General features: G+C 35.7%; 1 protein-coding gene across 6 annotated transcripts in view; it reads left to right on the forward strand.

Moving 5' to 3' along the window:
• Window positions 1–26,026, forward strand: part of FNBP1L (formin binding protein 1 like) — a 120,023-nt gene that overhangs the window by 48,579 nt on the left and 45,418 nt on the right. For 4 of the 6 annotated variants that reach the window (XM_070486861.1, XM_070486862.1, XM_070486860.1 and 1 more), the window contains exon 2: window positions 16,926–17,041. The exons of 1 other annotated variant lie outside the window; for it this stretch is intronic. In XM_070486861.1, the coding sequence (XP_070342962.1) occupies window positions 16,926–17,041 (116 nt within the window). Of the gene's footprint in view, window positions 1–16,268; window positions 16,408–16,925; window positions 17,042–26,026 lie in introns of those variants that run through there. One more of the 6 variants, XM_070486863.1, reaches the window with a different exon arrangement.

The raw sequence follows: 26,026 nt of genomic DNA on the forward strand, positions 1-26,026 counted from the left end.
AAGTCAGCATTTTAGTATTAAATGAAATAAATACTGAAAATAAATCCTTTTGTAGTAGAAACTGTACATATTCATTGCGTACACTTGTGTATTTGCTATATTTCTGCAATAAAACATATATAATTGAAAAAAATGCAGTCCATAAACTATGCTTTAGATCTGAGTATTCAGAGAAAGGAGAACTGTAGCAAATTCATTAATGTAGAAGCACATGGAATAAGAGTTTAAAAATGTCACTTTTCTGAAAATATTTTGTATCAAGCTATGTACATGATATGTTCTTTAGAAATTTATATGTTAAAAAAGCCTTCAGATGGAAAAAGGTACTCCATGCAAATGGCAAAGCAAAGCAAAGAAAGTGGTGGTAGCAATACTTGTATCAGACGAAATAGACATTAAAACAAAAACTGTAACGAGACAAAGAAGGGCACTAACATAATGATAAAGGGAACAATCCAGCTAGACGATATATCACTTGTAAATATCTATGCAGCCAACATAGGGTCACCTAAATATGTAAAGCAATTATTAACAGACATAAAAGGAGAAATAGACAGTAACACAGTAATAGTAGGGAACTTTAACACTAGACTTACACCAATGGATAGATCGTCCAAACAGAAGGTCAATAAGAAAACACTAGCCTTAAATGACATACTAGACCAGATGGACTTAGTAGATGTATATAGACCATTCCATCCAAAACCGGCAGAATACACATTCATTTCAAATGCACATGGAACATTCTCCAGGATCACATATTAGGCCACAAAACAAGTCTCAATAAATTTAAGAAGATTGAAATAATACCATGCATCTTTTCTGACCACAAAGTATGAAACAAGAAATCAACTAGAGTAAGAAAATCAGAAAAGCCACAAAAATGTGGAGATTAAATAACATGCTACTGAACAACAATTCTGTCAAAGAAGAAATCAAAAAATACCTCGAGGCAAATGAAAATAATGACATACCAAAATCTGTGGGATACAGCAAAAGCAGTTCTAAAAGGGAAGGTTATAGCAATTCAGGCCTACTTCCACAAACAAGAAAAATCCCACATAAACCATCTTAACAGTGCACCTAAAGGAACTGGAAAAAGAAGAACAAACAAAGCCCAAAATCAGCAGAAGGAAGGAAATAATAAAAATCAGAGCAGAAATAAATGAAGTAAAGTCTAAAAAAATAATAGAAAAGATTAATGAAACCAAGAGCTGGTTCTTTGAAGAGATAAACAAAGTTGACAAACTTTTAGCTAGATTCACCAAGAAAAAGAGAAGGCTCAAATAAATAAAATCAGAAATGAAAGAGGAGAAATTACAATGGACACCTTAGAAATACAAAAGTTTATAAGAGAACACTATGAAAAAATTCATATGACTTCTCAAGGGACACTGAATCGCCAAAATAATCTTGTAAAAGAACTTAGTTGGAAAGTTCATACTTCCTGATTTCAAAACTTATTACAGAGCTACAGTATGGCAGTGGAATAAAGACAGTTATGAAGTCCAGTGGAACAGAATAAAAAGGCCAGAATAAAACCCTTGCATAAATACTCAAATGATTTTCAACTGAATCTTTTCAACTAATGATGCTGGGAAAACTGGATCTCCACATGCAAAAGAATGAAGATGAACTTTTACCTTACAACATCTACAAAAATTAAAATGAACAGTGAATCGAAGATCTAAATGTAAAAGCTAAAATATAAAACTCTTAGAAGAAAACAGAGGGGTGAAGTTTCACGACGCTAGATTTGGTGGTGATTTCTTGGATATGACACCAAAAGCACAGACGACAAAAGAGAAAATAGATAAGTTGGACTTTAAAATTGGACTTCATCAAAGTTTAAAACTTTTAGGCATTAATGGACACTGTCTACATAGTGAAAAGGCAACCCACAGGATGGGAGGAAATATTTGCAAATTTTATATCTGAATAGGGATTAATATCCAGAATATATAAATAACTCCTACAATTGAACAACAAAAACCAAACACCCCTATAAGAAATGGGCAAAGGACTTGAATAGACATGTTTTTCTTTTGAATAGACAGTTCTTCAAAGAAGATATGCAAATGACCAATAAGCATGTGGTCAAGATGCTCAAGAAGATGTTCAAGATCAGTAATCATTAGGGAATGCAAATCAAAACTACAGTGAGACACCATTTCATATCCATTAGGATGACTATATCAAAAAAACCCGGAAAATAACAAGTGTTGCCAAGGATGTGGAGAAATTGGAACCCTTGTGCACTGTTGATGGCAATGTAAAATGGTACAGCTGCTATGAAAAACAGTATGGCGGTTCCTCAGAAATAAACCATAGAATTACCATATGATCCAGCAATTCTGTTTCTGGGTGTATTCTCAAAAGAATTGAAAGCAGAGTCTTAAAGAAAGATTTGTACATCTATGTTCATAGCAGTGTTATTCAAAATAGCCAGATGGTAGAAGCAGTGCAAGTGTCCATTGACAGATGAATGGATAAGCAAAATAGTATATACATACAATGAATATTATTCAGTTTTAAAAAGGAAGGAAATTTTGACACATGCTACAATATGGAAGAACCTTGAGGACATTTTGCTAAGTGAAATAACCCAATCACAAAAAGACAAAATACTGTATGATTCCACTTATAATAGGAGGTACCCAGAGTAGTCAAAATCACAGAGATAGAAAGTAGAATGGTGGTTGAAGGGGGCTAAAGGGAAGGGAGAATGGGGAGTTACTGTTTAATGGGTACAGAGTTTGACTTTGCAAGATGAAGAGTTCTGGAAATGGTTAGTGGTGATGGTTGCACAGCAATGTGAATGTACTTAATGCCATTTAAATGTACACTTGAAAGTGGTTAAGATGGTACATTTTATGTTATGTATATTTTATTGCAGTTTAAAAAAATGATATTGTAAAGAATCAATAAAATCTCTACAGTTTAAAAATTTTTTAAAAAAAGAGAAAATGTTTTGGGCATCTGTTGACCTAACAAATCAACCTCAGTAACTATGTAACACTGTGTTTAGAAATATCTTTGTTTCAGGACTGGCCTGGTGGTGCAGCGGTTAAAGTGTGCACGTTCTGCTTTGGTGGCCTGGGGTTCGCTGGTTTGGATCCCGGGTGCGGACATGGCACCACTTGGCAGGCCATGCTGTGGTAGGCGTCCCACATATAAAAAAAGTAGAGGAAGATGGGCATGAATGTTAGCTCAGAGCCAGTCTTCCTCAAAAAAAAAAAAAAAAAATCTTTGTTTCTTTGTAGTTTCCTATTACAGGTCCATTACTCTGGCATTACATTACAGGTCCATTTACTCTGCTTTATAAAAAAGTTTAAGTTTTTGATTTCAGAGTTTTAGCTAATTTTTAATGAATTAAAAGGTAACTTTAGTGTGCACATATAAATAGAACTCTGATCTTCAAATACTTTTTTTTAGTGTATCCAGTAAAATGTGACAAGCGAGATCCAAAAATTTTAATCGCATAAACTATAGTGTAAGGTTTATGAAAATGTTTAGTTTGTACTGTCAGTAAAAGCACAAAGGTAGAGGTGGTGAAAAATTGTACCGAACTGATGTTTCACTGAAGTGAGAGGGTCCCAAATGATCTTGTTTTCAGTTATTTCCCATCTTATCTCTAAAGGACTTTAGCTTGCTGCTTTTTGAGAACAAGAGCAGGCAGAGGACAAGGAACAATTAGATTACATTCAAATTTGTATAAGCTCTCTGTTAAGGCTTTGCTTTTATTCAGTGATTTTATGTTTGTTTTCCTCATTAGGAACATGATATAAAAGTACCCTGTTGATTTTCAGAGTCAAGGATTTTGTTCTCAAAGATTTAAGATACACTTGTTGCATTTAAAGAAATTTCAGCTGCATTAATTTGGGTTTTCTAAGAAGCAGCCATCTGAATGAGATGAAAGATGCAAGAAATGCATTAGGGGCAATACCTGTGAGAGGAAATGGAGAGGGAGCCAGAGGAGGCTGAAGGAGCCATAACACCACCCTGCAAGTCTGACCCTGATGGAGGAAGAGAGGAAGGAAGGAAGGAAGATTGACTAGAAGCATCTTAGGCTGGGGTGAGGTTCTAAGGAGAGTTTGGCAAGGCTGTTGGGGAGTCTTTGAGCCAAATCCACCTGTCCTTGGTCTCCTTCAGCCAGGTCTGTCTTCCTATCCCAGCTTTCCTCAGTTATTGTGTGGGGAGCAGCCGGTGGGAAGCTTGGCAGCTGGGTCCCTGGTCAGCTCTGCTCCCTGTGGTTAGAAATCTGAGAGGCACCTTCTCATAGCCTCATCACCATCTTTTTATAAATTATTTTGTATCCTTTGTGTAGAATCTATTATGATGTGCTGAATCATTGCCTGTAAAAAGACATGACTCTATCATATATTTGAATGCAAAACAGGGAAAGGGATTCTTTTTTTGCCCCTTCAACCTCTGATACCTCCTATATCCTTAATCTCAACTAATGACCTTGCCTCCTATTTTACTGAAAAGAGTAGAAGTGATCACAAGAGAATTTTCCACAAGCTACCACCACCACATCTTCTAAGCTGTGTAGACCTGTTCCTGTTTACTCTGCCTTCTCTCCTGTTACTATAACTGCCTGTCCACTTATGTACACATGTCCTCTCTCCTACTCAGAGTTCATTGCGCCAGTTCTTCCTTCTTTCTTCTATATTATCAATGTTTTTCTTTCTCTTGTTCACTTAGTCACCCCAGTTTAGTTCAAAGCAACTTTATCCTTCTAGTTCATGGTGCTTAAAATTGATGTCTTTCACAACTCACACTCAAAACATCAGAAAATTTTGTTGACACTGCCTTCAGAATATATCCAAAATCTGACCACTTTTCAGTACTCTGCTGCTCCCACCCTGGACCAAGCCAACCTGATCTCTGGTCTGGACTATTGCAGTGGCCTTCTCAAAAAGTCTCCCTTGCCCTGAGACGGTTTTGTTTTTTTAACCAGCTTAGAAGCCAGAGTGGTCTGCTTAAAAACCTGAGTCAGGTCATGTTAGGCTTAGGCTCAAGACCCTCTAAATGTGTTTTCATTTCACCCAGGATTAAAGCCAAGGTCTTGCGGCCAGCCCAGTGGTGCAGCGGTTAAGTGCACATGTTCTGCTTCGGCGGCCCGGGGTTCACTGGTTTGGATCTCGGGTGCAGACATGGCACTGCTTGGCAAGCCATGCTGTGGTAGGCGTCCCACATATAAAGTAGAGGAAGACGGGCATGGATGTTTGTTCGGGGCCAGTCCTCCTCGGCAAAAAGAGGAAGATTGGCAGCAGTTAGCTCAGGGCTCATCTTCCTGAAAGAAAAAAAAAAAGGCCAAGGTCTTTATGGTGGAAGATAAGGCATGTGCGATCTGGATTCTGACCTCACACATCTCCGTTTCAGCTTTTACTACTCTTCCCTCTGCTCGTTCAGCTGTAGCTTGCCAGCTTCTTGACTCTTCCTGGAGTATGTCAAGCATATGCAGGCTCAGGGTCTTAGTTTAACAACTAAACCTGAAACTGCACTAATTCTCCAGGTGAGCAGACGCACCGGGATGTTGACAGTTTATCCAAAGTAATAGGCATGAAGGCAGAGTAAAAGCACAGAGGTGTTTGTGGTAAAAAGAGAGTTAGAGAGTGAGGAATTATTTTCTGATTTCTTGTCTTTTAGTGAAGTAGGAAGGTAGATTATTAGTTAAGAGTGAAAGGATAGGAGGTGGTGTAAATTTAAAGTGAAAGAAGAAGGTGTAAGATAGTTGGATAGGATAATGGGGTAGTAGAAGGGTTCAGCCTAAGTAGCATTAAAGCCTCTTAGGTTAATAGGCTAATAAATTTCAAAGTATGATCAGTTAGTGTTGTTCTTTCCTCTTTTTCTTTTTACCTTTCTTCAGCAGCATGGGAAAGGTTTAGTGAAGAGGTGAGTATAAGAGCAGGGTTGAAATTTGGCAAAGCAAGAGAGTGCAGGGACAGTTGAGGCTGTTTGCAAGGAGTGATTATAATGATGGCTTATGGACTCTAAGCTGTGTAAAGATGTAAATGAAGGCAGGGGGAGGGCAAAGGATAGTAATAATGTGTCAGGATCAGTGGATTGGGGTCTCCATGAAGTCAAAAACTTATTGGCCTTGGGGTACTGGAGTTCATGAGTTAGACAGGGCTATCCATCTCAGAACTATGATTCTTGAAATTTAGTTTCTTCAATATCCAGATTTCTTCAAAATCTGGATAGATTTTGAAGTCACTAGAGCTTAATTTAAAATTTAATTGACATTTTTAATTAAAAATTAAAAGTAATCAGGTGAGTTTCCCAAATATACAAGTTTGCATCTATCTTAAAAAAAAAAAACAACCATGAGAAAACAAATCTAAATAATTAAGTAGATTTTTTTTTTTAAACTTTACAGTATTCCTCAATTTACTTTGGGGGTAGATGTTGTTGACTCTGAATTGTAAATTGATTTCTTAGCTCTGTGAGACTTAAAAAGAAAAAGTTTCCACAGTCCCATATGAATCAAAGAAAAGTCAGTTGTGTTAGATCTTAAAAATGTTTTTTGGTAGTACTTTGGTATTCAGAAGTGCTGGAGAAACTTTGGCAGAAAATCAGAGCCATAGAGTAAGCCCAAACTAGGACAGCAAAGTCATTATTCTGCTTTTTAGTGAAGAAAGTCTTTTTTTTATGCAGTTGTGACCCTTGGTGCCTGACCAAAAGTACTTTATTGGGACTTCTTTTGGATGCAAGGCTGTGTCAAAGTAATTAAAAAAATAAGGATCGAATATTAAATAGTGACTTCTAAAAAAAATTAGAACATTTTGTGAGACATAAAATAGTTTTTTAACATTAAATTATATTAAAGATATCATTATATAGATAAAAGTAAGAAGATTGAATAAATGTACTATTTATTACCACACTTACTACTATATACTCGAACCTTGGAGCAACATGTAATTCATTTGATTTAGGCTAAATAGTATGGACGTTTAAGTTGGACTTTAATTTAGAATGTTTTCCTTGTGTTCCCAAATAAATAAGGTAAAATAACTTTAAACATTTTACAAAATTAAACAATGCCTGAAGGAAACAGAAAATAAGAGCTTTCTTGAGTTTAAATATGAGATGGTAAGATTTAATTAGGGCACACCACTGATGGAGAGATGTATTTCACAGAAGCTGTGATAAGAATGAATGTGTTGGAAAAGGAGGTGAGGGGGTAATTAAGGCAAAGAAATGGAAGAAGTTGGACGCAGCTAGTAATCCAGAAGAAATACATAGAAATGAGTAGTGCTAACGATAGACTAGGAAAGTGCGGATAAGTTACCTATTTTGATGACTTAATATTATTATTTATTTCTAATCCATAGATAGTTTCAGAATACTGCTAAAGTTCACTTCTTTAGTTTGTCTTGAGCCTTTCCCCAACATTTTCCATAGTCCAAGGTATTTGCTGGCATGGAGTAGGGAAAAGAGTGATCTCAGACTTTGAAACTAGGGATTGGATAGGACCGGCCCCATGGCCGAGTGGTTAAGTTTGAGCCCTCTGCTTTGGGGGCCCAGAGTCTCGCTGATTTGGATCCTGGGTGCGGACATGGCACCGCTCATCAAGCCATGCTGAGGCGGCATCCCACATGGCACAACTAGAAGGACCCACAGCTAAAAATATACAGCTATGTACCGGGGGACTTTGGGGAGAAAAAGGAAAAATAAAATCTTTAAAAAAAAAAAACAACAAAAAACCCCCTAGGAATTGGAGTGTATTACCTTTGAAGACCTAAGGCTTTATGATTTTTATTCTTATTTTTTGATTTAAGAGCTTTCTACTTTATTTTGTGGTAGGAAAAATCATTCCTCCATCTCCAGCCATCTTCTCTCATGCTTCTGGAGTTGTTGTTTTGATCACTAATGGTATGACTGCAAAAGAAAGGCTGAATAACTTATCAGGAATGTTGTTAAGAGAGTTGAAGCATTCAGCGTGTGTTTCTTTTAGGCAATTTCTAACTTTGAGATTTTTAGTTTATTCATTTCATCAAAGCTCCCGTGACCCCAATTTTTTTTTCAGCCTTATATTTCTCTCCTGGTGAAAGAAATGCATCATTTTTAATAACAGTCTTCATAACACTTATACATTTGGATACTAAGAATATAAAACTGGCAGTGATTTTAAGAGAGAATCTATCTAGCCCCATCCCATTTTGGTTGCTAGTCAGGTATGGGCAGGTCTCTTAAGCATTCTGGGCATCAGCTTCATACAGTGGTCCTCTTTACATGCAGGGGATATGTTCCAAGACCCCCAGTGGATGCCTGAAATAGCGGATAGTACTAAACCTTATATATATTTTTTCGTATACATACCTATGATAAAGTTTAATTTATAAATTAGACATAGTAAGAGATTAACAACGAATACAACAGAACAAATTATAACAATATGCTGTAATAAAAGTTATTGTAGATCTTGCAAGCTTAACAAATGATTTTTTTTCTTTCCTTATTAAGTTGAGAACTTTCACTTTTTCACTTAAGGGAAGTACATTACAGCTTCTCTTTGGCGTATCCGAATTGCCAGCATCATTACTCTTGTGCTTTGAGGTCATTATTAAGTAAAATAAGGATTACTTGAACAAAAGTACTGTGATACCACGACGGTCTGATAACTGAGACAGCTACTAAGTGACTAAAAGGGCAGGTAGCATATACAGTGTGGATATGCTGGACAAAGGAGTGATTCATGTCCTGGGCTGGATGGAGCAGGACAGGGTGAGATTTCATCATACTACTAAGAACAGCACACAATTTAAAACTTATGAATTGTTTATGTCTGGAATTTTACATTTAATATTTTCAGACCATAATTGACCATGTGTAACTGAAACCATAGAAAGTGAAACTGCGGCTAAGGGGGGACTACTGTATTTATAAAACAAAGAGTCTGGAACCATTGTTTACTAAAGAACGTTAATTACTAAACTTATTTTTGATAAGTGATGTGTTGTAGTAGAAAGAAAATAAGATTTGGAGTCAAAATGATCGAATTCTTTGATTTCAGAAATATGGTTTTCTCATTTGCAAAATGCCTTATCAATAGGGTTTTGTATGCAACGTCTGGTAATATATGTGAAAGCACTGTGCAAATTCAAAAGTGCTGTACAAATAGAATGGTTATTCAGTCAGCAAGTAAGTGCCGTGTATGCACTAGGCTGTGTGAAGTAGTTCATTTTATCTCTTCTGGTTTTAACATTTAAGTAATTGAATCTCATAAGAATACTAAAATCATTGTGAACAAATGAAGCTATTCGAATGATTTTTTTAATTGTGGTAACTTTGGTTTATAACATTATATAAATTTCAGTTGTTCATTATATTTCGATTCCTTTGTAGATTACATCATGTTCACCACTCAGAGACTAGTTACAATCCATTGCCACACACCTGTCCCTCGCCCCTTTCACTCTTCTCCTTCCCCCCTTCCCCTCTGGTAACCAGCAATCTAATCTGTCTCTGTGTAACTGTTTGTTGTTGTTTTCATCTTCTACTTATGAGTGAGATCATATGGTATTTGACTTTCTCCCTCTGGCTTATTTCGCTTAGCATAATACCCTCAATCAGGGTCCATCCATGTCACAAATGGCTGGATTTCATCATTTCTTATGGCTGAGCAGTATTCCATTGTGTACATATGCCACATCTTTATCCATTCGTCCCATCATGGGCACTTAGGTTGTTTCCAAGTCTTGGCTGTTGTGAATAATGCTGCAGTGAACACAGGGGTGCAGGTATCTTTATGCATTCCTGTTTTCATGTTCTTTGGATGAATACCCAGCAGTGGAATAGCTGGATTGTATGGTAGTTCTATTCTTAATTTTTGGGGGAATTTCCACACTGCTTTCCGTAGTAGCTGCACTAGATTGCACTCCCACCAGCAGTGTATGAGAGTTCCCTACTCTCCACACCCTCTCCAATACTTGTTTCCCGTTTTGTTAATTATAGCCATTCTGATGGGAGTGAGGTGATGTCTCATTGTAGTTTTGATTCGCACTTCCCTGATAGTTAATGATGTTGAACATCTTTTCATGTGTCTATTGGCCATCTGTATATCTTCTTTGGAGAAATATTTGTTCAGATCTTTTGCCCGTTTTTTAGTTGGGTTGTTAGTTTTTTTGTTGTTGAGATGTATGAGTTCTTTATATATTTTGGATATTAATCGCTCATCAGATATATGGTTTCCAAATGTCTTCTCCCAGTTGTTAGGTTGTCTTTTCATTTTGTTGATGGTTATTCAAATGATTCCTTGGAAACTAGTATATGGAAATGAAAAATAAACTTGTACTTTGTTATCTAATGTTCCCTCTTGGATTCAGAGTAACAAGACCAACCTTATGGTGAAGTTCTTTTGCAGTTTCAAAATTGATCCATTTTTGTTTAGTACTGCTTAGAGAAAAAGTAAAATATCTAGTAAAATTACAGAATTTAAAATGAACGTTTGTTCACTGAATATTTTAATATTTCAAGCGTGAATCTTGTTTGGATCTCTTACTATTTACTTTGCCTTTTTATTACTTATATGATATTGCTAAATTAGTTTCTGTGGTGACTTCCTTTCAAAATTTAAATCATTCACTTTTGAATGTTTAGAGTTTGTGATATTTATACTGTTTGTTACTGTATTGAAATTAGTATGTCTAGTAAAAAACTCAGATATGTTATTCAATGGATTGAATAAAATTTATCTCAAAAATGAAAACTGTTTCTATATTTTAAATTTCATAATATTAAATTTATATTTGACAAATTCATATTTGCAATTTGTGGATTTACTGTCTAGGGCAACAAATATTTTATAATATGGCTATATAATACAGTATTTAAAATTTTCTGTTTCAAGACTTCTATCTTTTACAGGTACTTTTTTTTTCAAGTGAGAATTTTTTTTTCCCAAGGTAGTTACAAGGCAGAGAACTTTGTTTCACTTGTAGTTAAATGTGTATATCTTGCTCTTATGCTGTCTTTTAATGCTGATTGCTGTGTTTTTTAGTTGGCTTTTATTTGAGATCTATTTAATTAAAAAAGTATTTTAAAACCTTAGTCAAATATAATTAACTCAATTATTGGGCTTCTCTAGTGTTCTCTACTTGTACCATTGTCCGGTGATGTTTTTGAATATTTTAAAAATCAACCTTAAAAATTAAGAATTTTATCCAAAGAGATTTTATAGCTTGTAGCGTAACCTTCAGTATCTGAAAAATAAAATTTAACCATACTTTCTCATTGTTTTTTTTTTTTTTCTTTTGAGGAAGATTAGCCCTAAGCTAACATCTGCTGCCAGTCCTCCTCTTTTTGCTGAGGAAGACTGGCCCTGACCTAACATCTGTGCCCATCTTCCTCTACTTTATATGTGGGATGCCTGCCACAACATTGCTTGCCAAGTGGTTGGTGCTATGTCGGCTCCCAGGATCCGAACCAGCAAACCCTGGGCTGCCAAAGTGGAACATGCAAACTTAACTGCTGCGCCACCAGGCCAGCCCCTCATTATTCTAATTAGTTGAGGTTTTAGACATTTGTTATGGTGACCAACTCTAAAAATACCTTTTGGAGAGTTAATAAATAAATGTAGCCCAAGGATCTGTCCGGTGGAATTATAGCATGAATGATTTTTGAGTATTGGAGAAAAGGAATGACATTTAATTTTTTTATATAGTCTGACACAGGTCTTAGATACAGAATTCTTTAGATGATTTAGTTTTTCTTTGGGAATTGTGAAAGAGCTTGAAATAGATCTAAGGGAGTGTATAAATTTGGAGCAATGTATTCTTTTTTTAAAAAAGCTATCATCTCTTATTGATGACAGATGCTTTTTTTTTTCTTTTGGTGAGGAAGATTGGCCCTGAGCTCACTTCTGTTGCCAATCTTCCTCTTTTTTTTTTTTCTTTCTCTCCAAAGCCCCAGTACATGGTTGTACATCCTAGTTGTAAGCCCTTCTAGTTCTTCTGTGTGTGGTGCTACCGCAGCATGGTTTGATGAGTGGTGCGTAGGTCTACACCCAGGATCCAACCTGGGAAACCCCCGGGTGCCAAAGCTGAGTACGCAAACTTAACCACCTGGCCACTGGCTGGCCCCTTGGAGCAGTGTATTCTTGGTTTAACTTGGGAGGTCATTAACTTAAATAGAAAACTGGAATTCTATGTGGATACAAGAGAAGGTAAAGATAAAAAACAGTAAGACCATATCAGTAGGGTAGGAGGACTTGATGTAGATCAGATGATAATGCATAATTTAAAGCAGGGGTCTTCAAAGTAGAGCACATAAGATGATTCACTGAGATAAGGAGAAAAGAGCTTAGAACTTCTATTTATGTATGTTATCTAAAAAATAAGAATCATGACACTTTACTGTATTTTAAACATGAGAGGTCGGCCCCGGAGTGGTTAAGTTCGCGTGCTCTGCTTTGGCAGCCCAGGGTTTCGCCACTTCGGATCCTGAGCACAGACATGGCTCTGCTCATCAAGCCATGCTGAGGTGGTATCCCATATGCCACAACCAGACAGACCTACAACTAGAATATACAACTATGTACTGGGGGGCTGTGGGAAGAAGAAGGGAAAAAAAAAAGAAGATTGGCAGTAAGTGTTAACTTGGGTGCCAATCTTTAAAAAAAAAAAAAATAACCCAAAAAACAATTAAATATGAATTGACCCTGGAGTTGTTGACTTAAAGTTTCCTATAAAGAAACCATGGGTCAAATGTGATACTATAATAAAAGCATAGATAATAAGAAATGGCAAGGCTGATGCTCCTCATTTTAATATATTTGAAAAAAATGTACAAACAATGTTTATTAACAAAGAAAAGAAATACAACGGCTACTTAATAGTATAGACTAGAGGTGGCCTCTCCCAAAGAAATTATTAAGATTATTTGAAATATGGCTACTGGTCTGTTACTGAGAGTAACAAAGCTTGCCCTGAATGTATTTTGTGTCTTATGATCAGATAATAATTTGAAGCCATCATAATTAGCAAGAGTTTGAAAAATAAGAATCCACATCATGACCTCTGCAGTTTTATTAGTGATGTTTAAAATCATGTGATAACCAGTCAAGACTATACTGAATTTCCCTGAATTTGTTGATAAATATTCAGAAGTCCCCCTCCCCCTTTATTATGGTAAAATATAGATAACATAACATTTTCCATTTTAAACAGTTCAGTGGCATGAAATATATTCACGGTGTTGTGCAATCATCACCACCATCCATCTCTTGAACTTTTTTCATCTTCCCAAATGGAAACTCTACCTGTTGAACAATAACTCGGTTCTCCCTTCCCCTGAGCCGCTGGGAATCACCTTTCTACTTTCTATCTCTTTGTATTTGATTACTCTAGGTACGTTGTATAAGTGGAATCATACAGTATTTGTCCTTTTGTGACTGAATTATTTCACTTAGCATAATGTTTTCAAGGTTCATCCATGTTGTAGCATGTGTCAGATTACCCCTTTTTAAGGTTGAGTAATATTCCATTGTATGTATATACCACATTTTATTTATCCATTCATCTGTTGATGGATATGTGGGTTGCTTCCACCTTTTGATTATTGTGAATAATGTGTTATGAACAAGAGTATTCTGGAATCCTCTTGAAATTTCAGGCTTAATGGGGAAAGAGAGCACGCTATTAGAAATATACTTGCTCTTACATTTGTGGTAAAAACAGTGATATAATATATGTAAAATAACAGGGTCACAAACTAATGGTCTTAACAAATACTGTTAGAAGGCTCATAGAAAACACCCCTAAAGAAATACGTTTTGGGAAATACTACATGCTGAAAGTTTGCTATACAGTTTGATTAAAGTACAGATGTTTCTACTATCTCAGCTTATAATGTTTGCTAGATTCTTTTTCAACAATGAAGTATATTTACAGCTACTTTTTTGTGAAACACTCAAGGAAAGGTGTATTGAAGAAGATTTATTCTGAACAGTAGATGACTTGGAACAGTGTTTTATGAAAAAACCGTGTAATAACCACTGATAAAGCAGTGACTTGACTGGAATTTTAAAAAGGAAATTGGGATATGGTTGTAATTTATTCAGTTCATCATTTATAGGTAGGCAAAGAAAAATAAAGCCAGAAGTCCACAGAATTTTACAGCATATTTTGATTATGGTTAATTTTATAAAAATAATACCTTTAAAATGCAGTGGATAGACTTTTTACAGTATTTCCAAATGAAATGGGGAGGGACCATTGAGTATCTTTGTTTTACACAGATTTCCTCTTCATCTCCTGGGTGTTTCAAATTTGTTGACCTTTTCTTTAATAAGTGGCTGTTAATAATATGCTTTCCTAGCAGGTATTTTTGAGAAAATTTAATCTGTCTCTTCAAGGTAAAAGAGAAATTTTAATAGTGAGTAAATAGCTGCTTTTCCAAAGAAACTCGAGCTATGGAGAAACCATTTTGATGGTAAATGTTTGGAAATGCATCCATCATTATATAATTAAATGATTTGTGTCACCTACAGGTTATTATATCTGCACACTTAAAACACTTGGAAGCAAATTTCTTACTTGTTTTAAAGTTAGTATATTAGTCAGGGTTCTCCAGAGAAACAGAACCGACAGGATGTTGGACAGGATGTTTGCACACACGCATACACACACACAGAGAAAGAAAGATTGAGATTCTGATTTTTAAGGATCGAGTCACACGATTTTGGAGGCTTGTGAAGTCCAAACTCTGCAAGGCAGGCCCAGGAAGAGTTTCAGTTCTAGCCTAAAGGCAGGCAGTCTGCTGTCAGCATTTCTTCTTGCAGGGGAAAGGTGGTCTTGGTTGTATTAAGGGCTTCAGTTGACTGGATGAGGCCCACCCACATTATGAAGGGTAATCTGCTGTATCCAAATTCACCAATTTAAATATTAATCTCATCCAAAAAATGCCTTGGCAGAAACATCCAGGCTAAATATTTGACCAAATATCTGGGTTGTGTTGCCTAGCCAAATTGATGCATAAAGTCGCATCACAGTTAGTTTCAGTGGACTTTGAACCCATTTGTTAAAAATATAAAGATGCAGTGTTTTCCGATTAGTTTCTAAAAATAGCAGACTGATATCAAGGACGTTTATTAGCCAAATTTTAACATAAACCTTTGCATTTTGGTGGATGAGTTTGAAAAAGGAATTGGAAAGTATAGTCACCATTGAACTTTTTCCATTCAGATCTTTATATCTTTGTGAGGTGTCATTTGTTTCTCCAGCTATGACAACCACTAGAAACTAAATGTCACAGTTTAGAACCAAGGCCTTCAAAGTGCTTTGCCATTAAGTATTCAACCAAGATTTTACAGGTTATGAAGTATATTCAGTTCATTGCTCTCAATAAAATTGTTAATATTTTAAAAAGTCATGGCCCAAAGGCATTTGTTTGTTAAATAAGAAAAAAACTGTTTAAAAATGTTTATTTCATTTTCACTTATTTTTAAAATTTCTGTTTTATGGATTTCATAATTACATAATGTAATAGTATAGGTATATATAATTTATAAATTTACATATAATAGAGATATTTGCTCAGATGTTTTACTAATGGGGTTTGTAATAAAAAAATTTTGGAGATTTCATCTAGAAGGTACAAGTGTACTACCAAATTTGGTGAAGATGATGATGATAGCCTTTGAAGCATTTTGGAAAAAATGAAGGATGATTGTTTCAGCTTCAGATTATTCTTTTTTTGGAATGTTTTTGTTGAGAGTTTTTCAGTTGGAAAGACTATTTCAATTTATAATGGGAAGTATTACTAATATGCTGATTAAGTTTACTGGGCAGTGCAGTCTTGCTGTTTTCAAGCCTACTTGGAAGCCAAATGATAAAGTTGCATGAAAGAATGGAAATAGAGTAGTAATATCAAACTATGATAGCCGGATGAATTCTTTCTGCTGTTTAGAGTATAATTTAAAATGATTTAAGGAAGGGAAAGAGATAAAAGGCAAAGACGTGAAGATGATTCATTTGTAAATAACAAATGTGATTAAACTACGGGTTATTTAGGGGGAAGAGACAATTAGAGATATAGAAAGGGGTGATGTTTGAATATTTTGTCAGCATTATAGACTTTTGATGTGGGAGAGGGAGAAAGCACTAAGTTATTAGTCAATTTGGAAAGTATTCTTGAAGGACACGAAATGATGGTTTCTCAGACAACAGGTAGAAGGGAGTATCTTCTGAGGATTGAAAGATCCTTGCAGGACTAATGATACTTTGTTATGTGTTAGTGTCATGTTTACTACATTGCAGAACACTTACTGACAGCACTGTAATCCTATTGAGGTGGGTGATGAGACTCCCGTTTTAAGATGGAAAAAGTTCAAAGAACCTTGGTAACTTGCCCAAGGTCAAACGTCTGGTGAATGCAGAGCCCAGAATTCGAATCCAGGTATATTTGGTTCTGTTCAGCTAAATAGTTCTTCATTGAGTGATTGCTGTGGTGCTATGGTGCTTATGCCTTAGGAGTGCAGAATTGAATAATATGTGGTTCCTCCCCTCAATATAGTATGGCAAGTGAATGAGATAGTAATTTTTAGAGAGGTTTGTGGACCCAGAGAAAGACCACTTATCCCAGTCTGAGAGTTTAGGGCCATTTTCTGGAGGTCATAGTTCCTGAACTGAATCTCAAAGGAGGAAAAAGAGTTACTTGCAAAAAGGTGACCAGGAGAGGGTGTTGCAGCCAGAGAGAGCTACATGTGTAAAGGCATTCAGGAGTAGGGTAGCATGATTTATGCTGAGGAACCTATTTCTGTCTAGGTCTTAAAGGATGAGATGGGTGGGGACCAGCAGAAGAGCCTAGGTTTTTTCTTTTATACCTATTGCCTCTCTGGACAAATATCAGAAGCTAGTTAAATATTTGTGGATAAAATTTTAGACTTTTCAATATGTTTTTACCTTCCTTTCTAGGATCAGTTCGACAGCTTAGACAAGCATACACAATGGGGAATTGACTTCTTGGAAAGATATGCCAAATTTGTTAAAGAGAGGATAGAAATTGAACAGAACTATGCGAAACAATTGAGGTAAGTTAAATTTTTTTCCAGCTCTCAGAAATGAAATTACATGTTTAAATAGTTGAATATTAGATAAACGTGGTATAGTGCAGGTTAAATTCTATGTTTTTCATCAGAATTAGATTGAATTAAGTGACTGGCTTGTTTTAATGATAGATTTAATTAAATCATTGCCTAGTACCACAGGGAATATTGGCTGGCTAGATCATGAGTAGCTTTCATTCCAAAAGGATACTTGAAATCCTAAAATCAGAAAGCAAAATGCCAGGAAGAAGAAATACCTAGGTATTAATTCTGTGCTTTACAGTTTTATTCCCTTGTGACTTTTTGCTTTAGTAATCTTTCCAACGCATTGAAGATTCAGTTTCTCATTTCTTCAGTTTCTAAGGCTTGGAAATTGAGTATGCTGAGCTGAATTTCTTTCTGTCAAAAATCAGATATTTATTACTGGTAAAAGTGATTTTGGAATATGTGTTAGAAGATAGAAGTTTTAAAGGGAAAATTTTAGTCTTAAAACAAATGGAATTTATCTTAAGATTTTGTTCAAGCGTAAAATCATTGTTAGACTGCAACTTGACAGGAAATTTTCCTGAAACTTATTCAATAAAAATGGTGCTTGAAATCTAAAGACTAGACAACAATGTAAGGTTCTAAGTGTAGGGGTTAGGATTCTTTATATTGCAAGTGACAGAAAAATCAAACCAAAAAAATGTCTAGAAAATCCAGGCGTATTTTGATTGTGGGGTCAAATGTGTCCAGCCTCCATTTCTTGGCTCTGCTTCCTCTTGTTGCCTTTATCCTCAGTTCCGTTCAGTACCATCCTTTCTAGCCCCTGAGCTCTAGATTTTGTATCTTCATTCTCTCACATTCTGGGGAATAATGATAGTCTTCTCTCTTGTGCATTTAGGAGAGGAGAGAGGAAGGAAAAGGGGCAAAGAAGAAAGTGAAAGAAGGGACAGGAGGGGAGTGGAAGGAGAGCAGAGTGCAAGCTTGTATCAGCTTCTTTTCTCCAGAATCCCAGCAAAGGTCTCTGTTTGTCCTGTGATCCTGATTAGGTTATATGCTTATTCTGAACAATTCAATGAGATGAGAGTATTAGATTGACTTATAGCTAGTGATAGGGGGATGGGTAATTACTCAAAAGAATTTAAGGTAGTGGAGTTGCAGAAGGAAGGGGGATATTTGAGTGGTAAACCACATATGTGCACTACAGTAGTAGTGGTTTATGCAACTGACTGGGTGTAGGGATGGAATAGACTAATATGATGAATAGATTACTTAAAATATTTTTATAATGATACATATACTATTATTATGACTTTTACTGAAATAGTGGCATCTACTGTTTCATACTAATTTCCTGATCCATTTTCTTCCTCTCTTTTTTTTTTAAAAAAAAGGTATTTTCCATATGAAAATAAGAACAGGGAACCTACTAGTATATTAATAATAATAGTGATAATATTTCACCTATCCAGAAGTTACAATCTGGGAACTTTACCTCTCAAGAATCTAGAAGCATTAAGGACCTCTGAGAAGTTAAGATAGCTGTCAAAAAAATGTGTTCATGTGTGAACAGTGAAAATTTTCCCTCATTTTTAATTTGATCTCAATTCTAACACATTAAGTTCTCTGGTTTCCAAGTTTTCCAGTAGAAGTGAGGAGAAGAAATGCTTTAGGCAGTACAGTGATGGCAGTGTGAAGTGACAAACTATAAAAGAAAAGACTAAAATGTTACAAAAAATAGATGAAGGGTTTCCAGCCTAAAAGTACCTGTCAGTAAAAGAATGATGAAAAATACTGTGGAGTAGGCAATTTGAATAAGTCAGATGTACCAGCAGTTTTAAACTTAAAAGGGTATTCAATCCATCAGTGTAGAAAGAAGTTACAGCAGAATGTACAGCAAGATCTCCTTCTTGCTTACTCAAGTTTGTGTATACAGTTATGTATAGAATTTGTATGTATTCTGAAGAGGTCTAGAAGGATACACCCCACATTATTTTACAGTGGTTACCTCTGTGGAATAGGAGTGGGAGGACGGTAAGGGAAGGAACTTACACTTTTGAATTATTGAAGTCATGTCAATGATTGCCTCTTATTTTTATAGTTTAAAACACTTATTCTTAAGCAAAGAAGATACTGTAGCTCAAAAGAGAATCCTATCACAAATTATAAAATAAAAATTGGTAATTTATGAGGTAAAACTTCAGCAATCTGTAATATTTAACTGTCCAGAATAGCTCCAGCCTCCAGGGGCTTTAGGTTGGCCAAAGTTTTACCAGAGCAGCAGGACTCTAACAAACAGCAGAGTTGTTTCCCTTTTTGTTTTCTGACTTAATAATAACCATTATCGTTTTCACTTGCTTGTGAAAAGAGATTTGCACACTGCTGAAGCAAGGGTGGCTAGAGCCCATGATTACATGACATGAAAAATAGAATTTTGTGAGAAAAGTAGGTTTTATTATGTACACATGCGCTAGATCAGTGACTGGCAAATTTTCTTCTGTCCCAGCACACCAAAGAAATTTGGTACATTTCCATCCTAGCAATGGCTCTCAATTGTAGTGGTTCTCAGCAAGGACAAGATTACTGGTGTTGAGGAATTCCAGTAAGGAAGAGTTAGGAAGGAGGCATGTGTGACTTGAAACCACCAACTCCCTCCTCTGCCTCTACATGCAGATTTGCTGCTTTGGATGAATACTTAGTAAATGATTGAATTATCAGCTGCTCTCTGTGGTATCTGTTTTGTCCGAGGGGAAGAGGTTTGCCTTGTTTATTTCCTCCTCTTTAATGGGAAAAATTCTTTTGGTTAACTCCCTCCTGTGTTTTCTATTGCAGAGGACAATTTCTTTCCTAGTGAGGCAGTTTTTTTCCCCTCCTAAATAGTAACTGTATTCAGAATGTTAAACATTTACTTTTTGAATATATCACAGAATTAAAATTTCTCAGTCTTTGGTATCCCCAGTTTATTTTCTTCTTCTCTCTCTTCATCTGTTTTGATGGCTTTGGTTTCACTTTATTTTGGTTTTTGGTATTGATTGATTTTTGGTAGTGTTTTGAGGATGGGAATAAATAGAAAATAAAGCATCCAATCATGTTTGAAGACATAGTTTTAGACAGTTGAATCATGTCCATTTTGACTGAGAAGTGGTGACTTCAAGTCTCATTTGGTAGAATGCTTTTTGCTTGCAGACAAGAAACTGAAATTAGTCATTCTTTTAATAAACTTATGCAATTGTATTTATACGGCAGAGATTAAAATTTCTTAAGTGAAAAAGGTCTTTATACGTGATAGGTACATATCATTTTTTTCTAGTGAAAATAATTACAGTATTCAGTTCTGTCATAGAGATTGCTTGCTATATGAAATTATATTCCCCTACTTCCACCCCACACCATTCCTTTTTGGTTCAAATGTGGCAGTGTGGTATACTGGAAGAGAAATAGACTGGATGACAGGAAGCCTAAAATCTATTCTTTTTTCGCTCAGGAATGTTTGCCCTGAGCTAACATCTGTTGCCAATCCTCCTCTTTTTGCTTGAGAAAGATTCGCCCTGAGACCATCTGTGCCAGTCTTTCTTTTTTTTGTATGTGGGTCACTGCCATAGCATGGCCAGTGAGAGATGAGTGGTGTAGGCCCATGCCTGGGAACTGAAACTGGGCTGCTGAAGCGGAGTGTGCCATATTTAACCATTGGGCCATGGGACTGGCCTCTAAAAGCTATTCTTATTTTAACCAGATCAGAAATTGCTCCAAATTCCTTTTGATCTTTTGTTCATTTCTGTACCCATGCCAAGCCTGGCAACAAAGCTGGTGTCTCTAGAGCTGAGTGAATATAAGTTGAATGAATGAATAATTGAATGGCCTGTGCTTTAGTTTATTTTAGAAATTAGAATCTCTGACCATATGCTGAACCTTTGCCCAAGTACTGCTTTCTATCCATACTAGAGTTTGTGTCATATGCATCATTGTGACGAGGTTGTTCTACTAAGAGCTGTCCTAGATATTTAAGGTAGGCTTAAATATCGAATAATCCAAATAAAATTAGTTTCTATTTTCTATTTAGTTTTTACTTTCTCATGCCTCTTTTTCAGAATTTTTTGTTACTGTGTCATGCTGTTAAGTCTCAGAAGAACCCAGGGAGCTCATCTTCGTACTGACTTTCTGAAAGTGGAGATTACTTTTATTCTTTGATCAGCCATTTAACTCTCAACTGCTTTGGCCTCCCCAGAGATTTTGATCAACTGCTTAATGGAGTCAACCTTAGTAGTGGCATCTGGAACAGGCAGGAGGAACTGTTCCCCATATTTTGGGGTTTAGGTTAACTTTCGTCATATAATTGGATCTCGTGGAAACTTCTGTTCCTGTCAGTCTCAGTGGTTACTGAGCCAGCCTGGGTACATATCTAGGTGCCTGTATCAGATGATTTATTGCTAAATAATTTTTGCCTCTTAATTCTAGAATATAATCTCCCTACTAAAATGTAAATTCTACCAAGGGAAGAGATTTTTGTTTGTTCTGTGCGCTCCTTATTCCTAGCTTCTATAACAGTGCCTGGCCCAGAGCAAACACTTTTTTTGTATTTACTTAACACTTATATAGCGTTTAACATGTCAACACTATTCTGAGTGCTTTTACACATATTAATACATTTAATTTTCATAAAAACTTAATGAGATGTCAGTATTATTTTATAGATTATGAAACTGAGTTACAGAGAGGTGAAGGAAGAGCTAGCTGGGTTCGAATCTGGCTGCAGAGTCTGGGCTGTTGGTGTTACATTTTGCTGCCTCTCAGCATAGAGAAAATGAATAATTCTCTATCACCAGTGCCTAGTACCACTGAGACATCTTTGGGTCTCTAAGGTATTTTACTACAGATGATAATAAATTATCTAAAAACTACATCACATATTCTTTCCAACTAACGCATCTGCTTATAATGTAACAATTCTATAAATTTGATTAAAATATAAATTAAATGATGTGCTACATAAATTTAGATCTAGTTGTATGTTTTTCCATAAAGGTAAGAATAGGTAGGGGCTGGCCCCATGGCCGAGTGAGTAAATTCACATACTCCAGCTTCGGTGGTCCAGGGTTTTGCTGGTTTGGATCCTGGGTGTGGACCTAGCACCACTGATCAAGCCATGCTGAGGCAGTGTCCCACATAGCAGAACTAGGAGGACCTACAACTAGCAAATACCACCATGTGCTGGGGGGCTTTGGGGAGAAGAGAAAAAAAACGATTGGCAACAGATGTTAGCTCAGGTGCCAATCTTAAAAAAAAAAAAAAGATAAACACTTTAGAAGTCTGTCTTCCTTTTAAGAAAATGTTTTTCTTATTAGAGAAGGTAAAATATAACCTTTCAAGAAGCTTATGTATTTCCTTCTTAGGTGACATTAAGAATACTTCTAGAGGGGCTGGCCTGGTGGCATAGTGGTCAAGTTCAGCACACTCTGCTTCAGTAGCCTGGGTTCATGGGTTTGGATCCTATGTGTGGACCTATACAACTTGTCAGGCCATACTGTGGTGGTGACCCACATACAAAATAGGAAGATGGGCACAGATGTTAGCTCAGGGCCACTCTTCCTCAAGCAGAAAGAGGAAGATTGGCAACAGGTGTTAGCTCAGGACCAATCTTCCTCACCAAAAAAAAAAAAAAGGGCGGGGGGAAGAATACTTCTGGGTGTTTTTTAAACCTCTTTTAGAAAGTGTTCATTTTTTAAATTATGAGAATTTAAGACAAATACTTTTTACTTTTGCTATTCCCATAACCTATTACTATAAATTAGAGTTAGGAATAGCATAATGTTACTTTAGTCCTCTCTGATTCTTGACTTTAATATTCTCCTTTACTATATTAGCTATTTTTTCCTGATGACTTATCAGAGGAGAGGAAACAGCATGGCAATTGGAGAACCTTTCCTTAATGTCATATAACTGTATTTTCTTGATATGTTTGAATTGAACATCATATAGTTATCATTAGAATATTTTAGCTGTCTATTTTTCGATCACTGGCATTCTTCTGCTCCTATCCTTGTACTTTTTGTGTGCCCTAGAGCTGTATTTTTATCTCATTTCATTCTGTTATACCTAAAAAGATATAGGTATAACATCCAATTTAATTATCCATCAAACTACTAACTAACCTGCATTTGCAAGAACTGGGTTGTTTGAATGTCATTTTCAGTTTACATAGGCTGTTGTCTCATTTAATCTTCACAAGAGTTTGATGATCTTTGTCATCATTCTATTTCTAAGACCTGTAGATTACTTGCCCTGTAGTAAGCATCCAACAGTAAACTTTCCTGGAATGATTCAGTGAACTGTACCACTTTACTAGTAAAGAAACTCAGGCTCCTCACCTTAACAAGAATTGCAAAGCCTATTCCTGATTTTTATGTTAAAATGTTTTCTTAGATTAAATGATGAAGCAGAACCCAACAAGTAAAACATAAAGCTCTTAAAATAAGTTCAAACCATTTGTGTCAAATATTTTGATAAGTTTTCCAATGAAGAAGATTTAAAGACCATACTGTTTTTAAACAACTGAAAAAATAATTTGGTTGTTAATGGTGTTGGGTGTATAGATCTCTTAGTCAATCTCTTAGCTCTTTCATAATACCTTGAATAGTTTTATTTCCAACTTATTTACTTTTTGTAGTTATTTGAATTGTGTAGCAGTAACTAAAATGAGGTAAAAATCTTTATTTCATTATCTTATATATATAAAAATATGGACAAATCAGACAGATTTAACTGCTTATTTGAATCTGGGACAGCGAAGTTGTTATATAGTTCTCTTTTAAGAATCTGATATTTCGAAGGAAAACAAGTTATCAACTTGCAGGACAGAATTTCTCTGAAAGGTATATAATACTTAAATCTGTGGCAGCAATCTGCTTCTTCCTCAGTCTAAATGGAACAAATAATTTTTCCCTCTTTTCTATCTTGAACATACCTGAAAATATTCTTCTAAAATATCTGCAGTTGCCTAGAAACCACATTGTTATGCCTATCACATCCTAGATAGCAATGAATTGTTGCATATATTCTTTGGGTATAGACTATGAAGCTGATACTATACATGCATAGCCCCGTTCACATTTTAGGTACAGTGTACCCTTGACATACTAAAGATAAAGCAACACTAGGAACTGGCATTTAAGAAAAGAGAATAGCTATTAACTTTGTTTACCTTCACATCCATTGAAGCTCCTTTGGTTTTTTTTCTCCTAGGTCTTTCAGGCAGAAATACTTAAGTCTTTATTCTTGTCATCTGTTTCAGCATCTGCAACTGGTAGAGGTATAAAAATTGAGAATGAAGCATGTCCCTTTAAAAAATAAATACAATATTCAGAATTTCTTCTAATATTACTTGTAGTAATCCCTTTTTTGTAGACTTAATTTTTAAAAATTGTGGTAAAATGTACCTAACATAAAATTTACCATCTTAATCACTTTTAAATGTACATTTCAGTCGTGTTAAGTATATTCATACTATTGTGCAACCAATCTCCAGAACTTATTCATCTTGAAAAACTGAAACTCTACACCTATTAAAAAACAGCTCCCTGTTTTCCTCTCCCCCTAACCCTGGCAAATCTATTTGCTGTTTTGATGAATTTGACTACTCTAGGAACCTCAAGTGAAATCATACAGTATTTGGTGTTTCTATGACTGTCTTATTTCACTTAGCATAATGTTATAAGGGTTCATCCGTGTTGGGACACGTGTCAGAGTTTCCTTCCTTTATAAGGTTGAATATTACTTGATTATATGTATATACCACATTTTGTTTATCTGTTCATCTGTTGATGAACATTTGAGTTGTTTCCACCTTGTGGCTATTGTGAGTAAAGATGCTATGAACATAGATGCACAGATATCTATCTGTTTGAGTCCCTCCTTTCAATTCTTTTGGGTGTATAGAGGAAGTGCTGAATCATATGGCAATTCTATGTTTAATTTTTTGAGGAACTACCATACTGTTTTCCACAGTGGCTAAACTATTTTGCGTTCTCACCAGCAATGCACAAGGGTTCCAATTTCTCCACATCCTTGCCAGTACTTGTTATTTTCTGAGTGTTTTTGATAGTAGCCATCCTAGTGGGTGTAAGAGATATCATTGTGGTTCCGATTTGCATTTCCCTAATGATTAATGATACTGACTTTTTTTGTATACTTGTTGGCCATTTGTATATCTTTGGAGAAGTGCTATTCAAGTTCTTTGCCCATTTTTTAATTGGGTTGTTTGTTTTTTTGTTATTAAGTTTTCAGGTGTTTTATATATATTCTGGATTTTAACCCCTCATCAGATACATGATGTGTAAATCCTTTCTCCCATTTCATAGGTTGACTTTTCTCTGTTGATTGTGGTGTTGGATGCCCAAAAGTTTTAAATTTTGATGTCCAGTTTATTTTTTTCTTTTATTGCCTGTGCTTTTGGTGTCATATCCAAGAAATCACTGCCAAACTCAGTGTCAAGAAGCTTTTCCTCTGTATTTTCTCCTAAGAGTTTTATAGTTTTAGGTCTTATGTTTAAGGTTTTGATCCATTTCGAGTTAATCTTTGTATGTGGTATAAGGTGAGGATGCAACTTCATTCTTTTGTATGTGGATATCTTTTACATTTAATTTTCAACTATATGAGAAAAGATTCGTGGCTATGAGTGGTGGAAAATCCAGTTGAGCCAGTTTGAGTATAATGGGAAATTTAATGACAAGAGAAACTTAGGGATTTATTTTTTAATATCTTTTATTGATTTGATTTTTTAATTGAGTTCAAGAAGAGATTGAACAGTCAAGCTGCTGGAAGGCCTGGGATGCAGCTAGGTCACAGGAAAAAAGTCAGTATCTGAAACACAGCCAGAGCCCTTTGCTGTCATTGTCTTTTTTGTTCTTGCTTCTTTTGGTGGAATGACTGCATTCTTTTAGTGCAGACTGGCTTTCTCCACATGGCAGGAAACAGTCACCAACAGTGCCAGTT

The sequence above is a fragment of the Equus asinus genome, chromosome 16 (assembly GCF_041296235.1).
Source record: "Equus asinus isolate D_3611 breed Donkey chromosome 16, EquAss-T2T_v2, whole genome shotgun sequence".
Taxonomy (NCBI): Eukaryota; Metazoa; Chordata; class Mammalia; order Perissodactyla; family Equidae; genus Equus; species Equus asinus.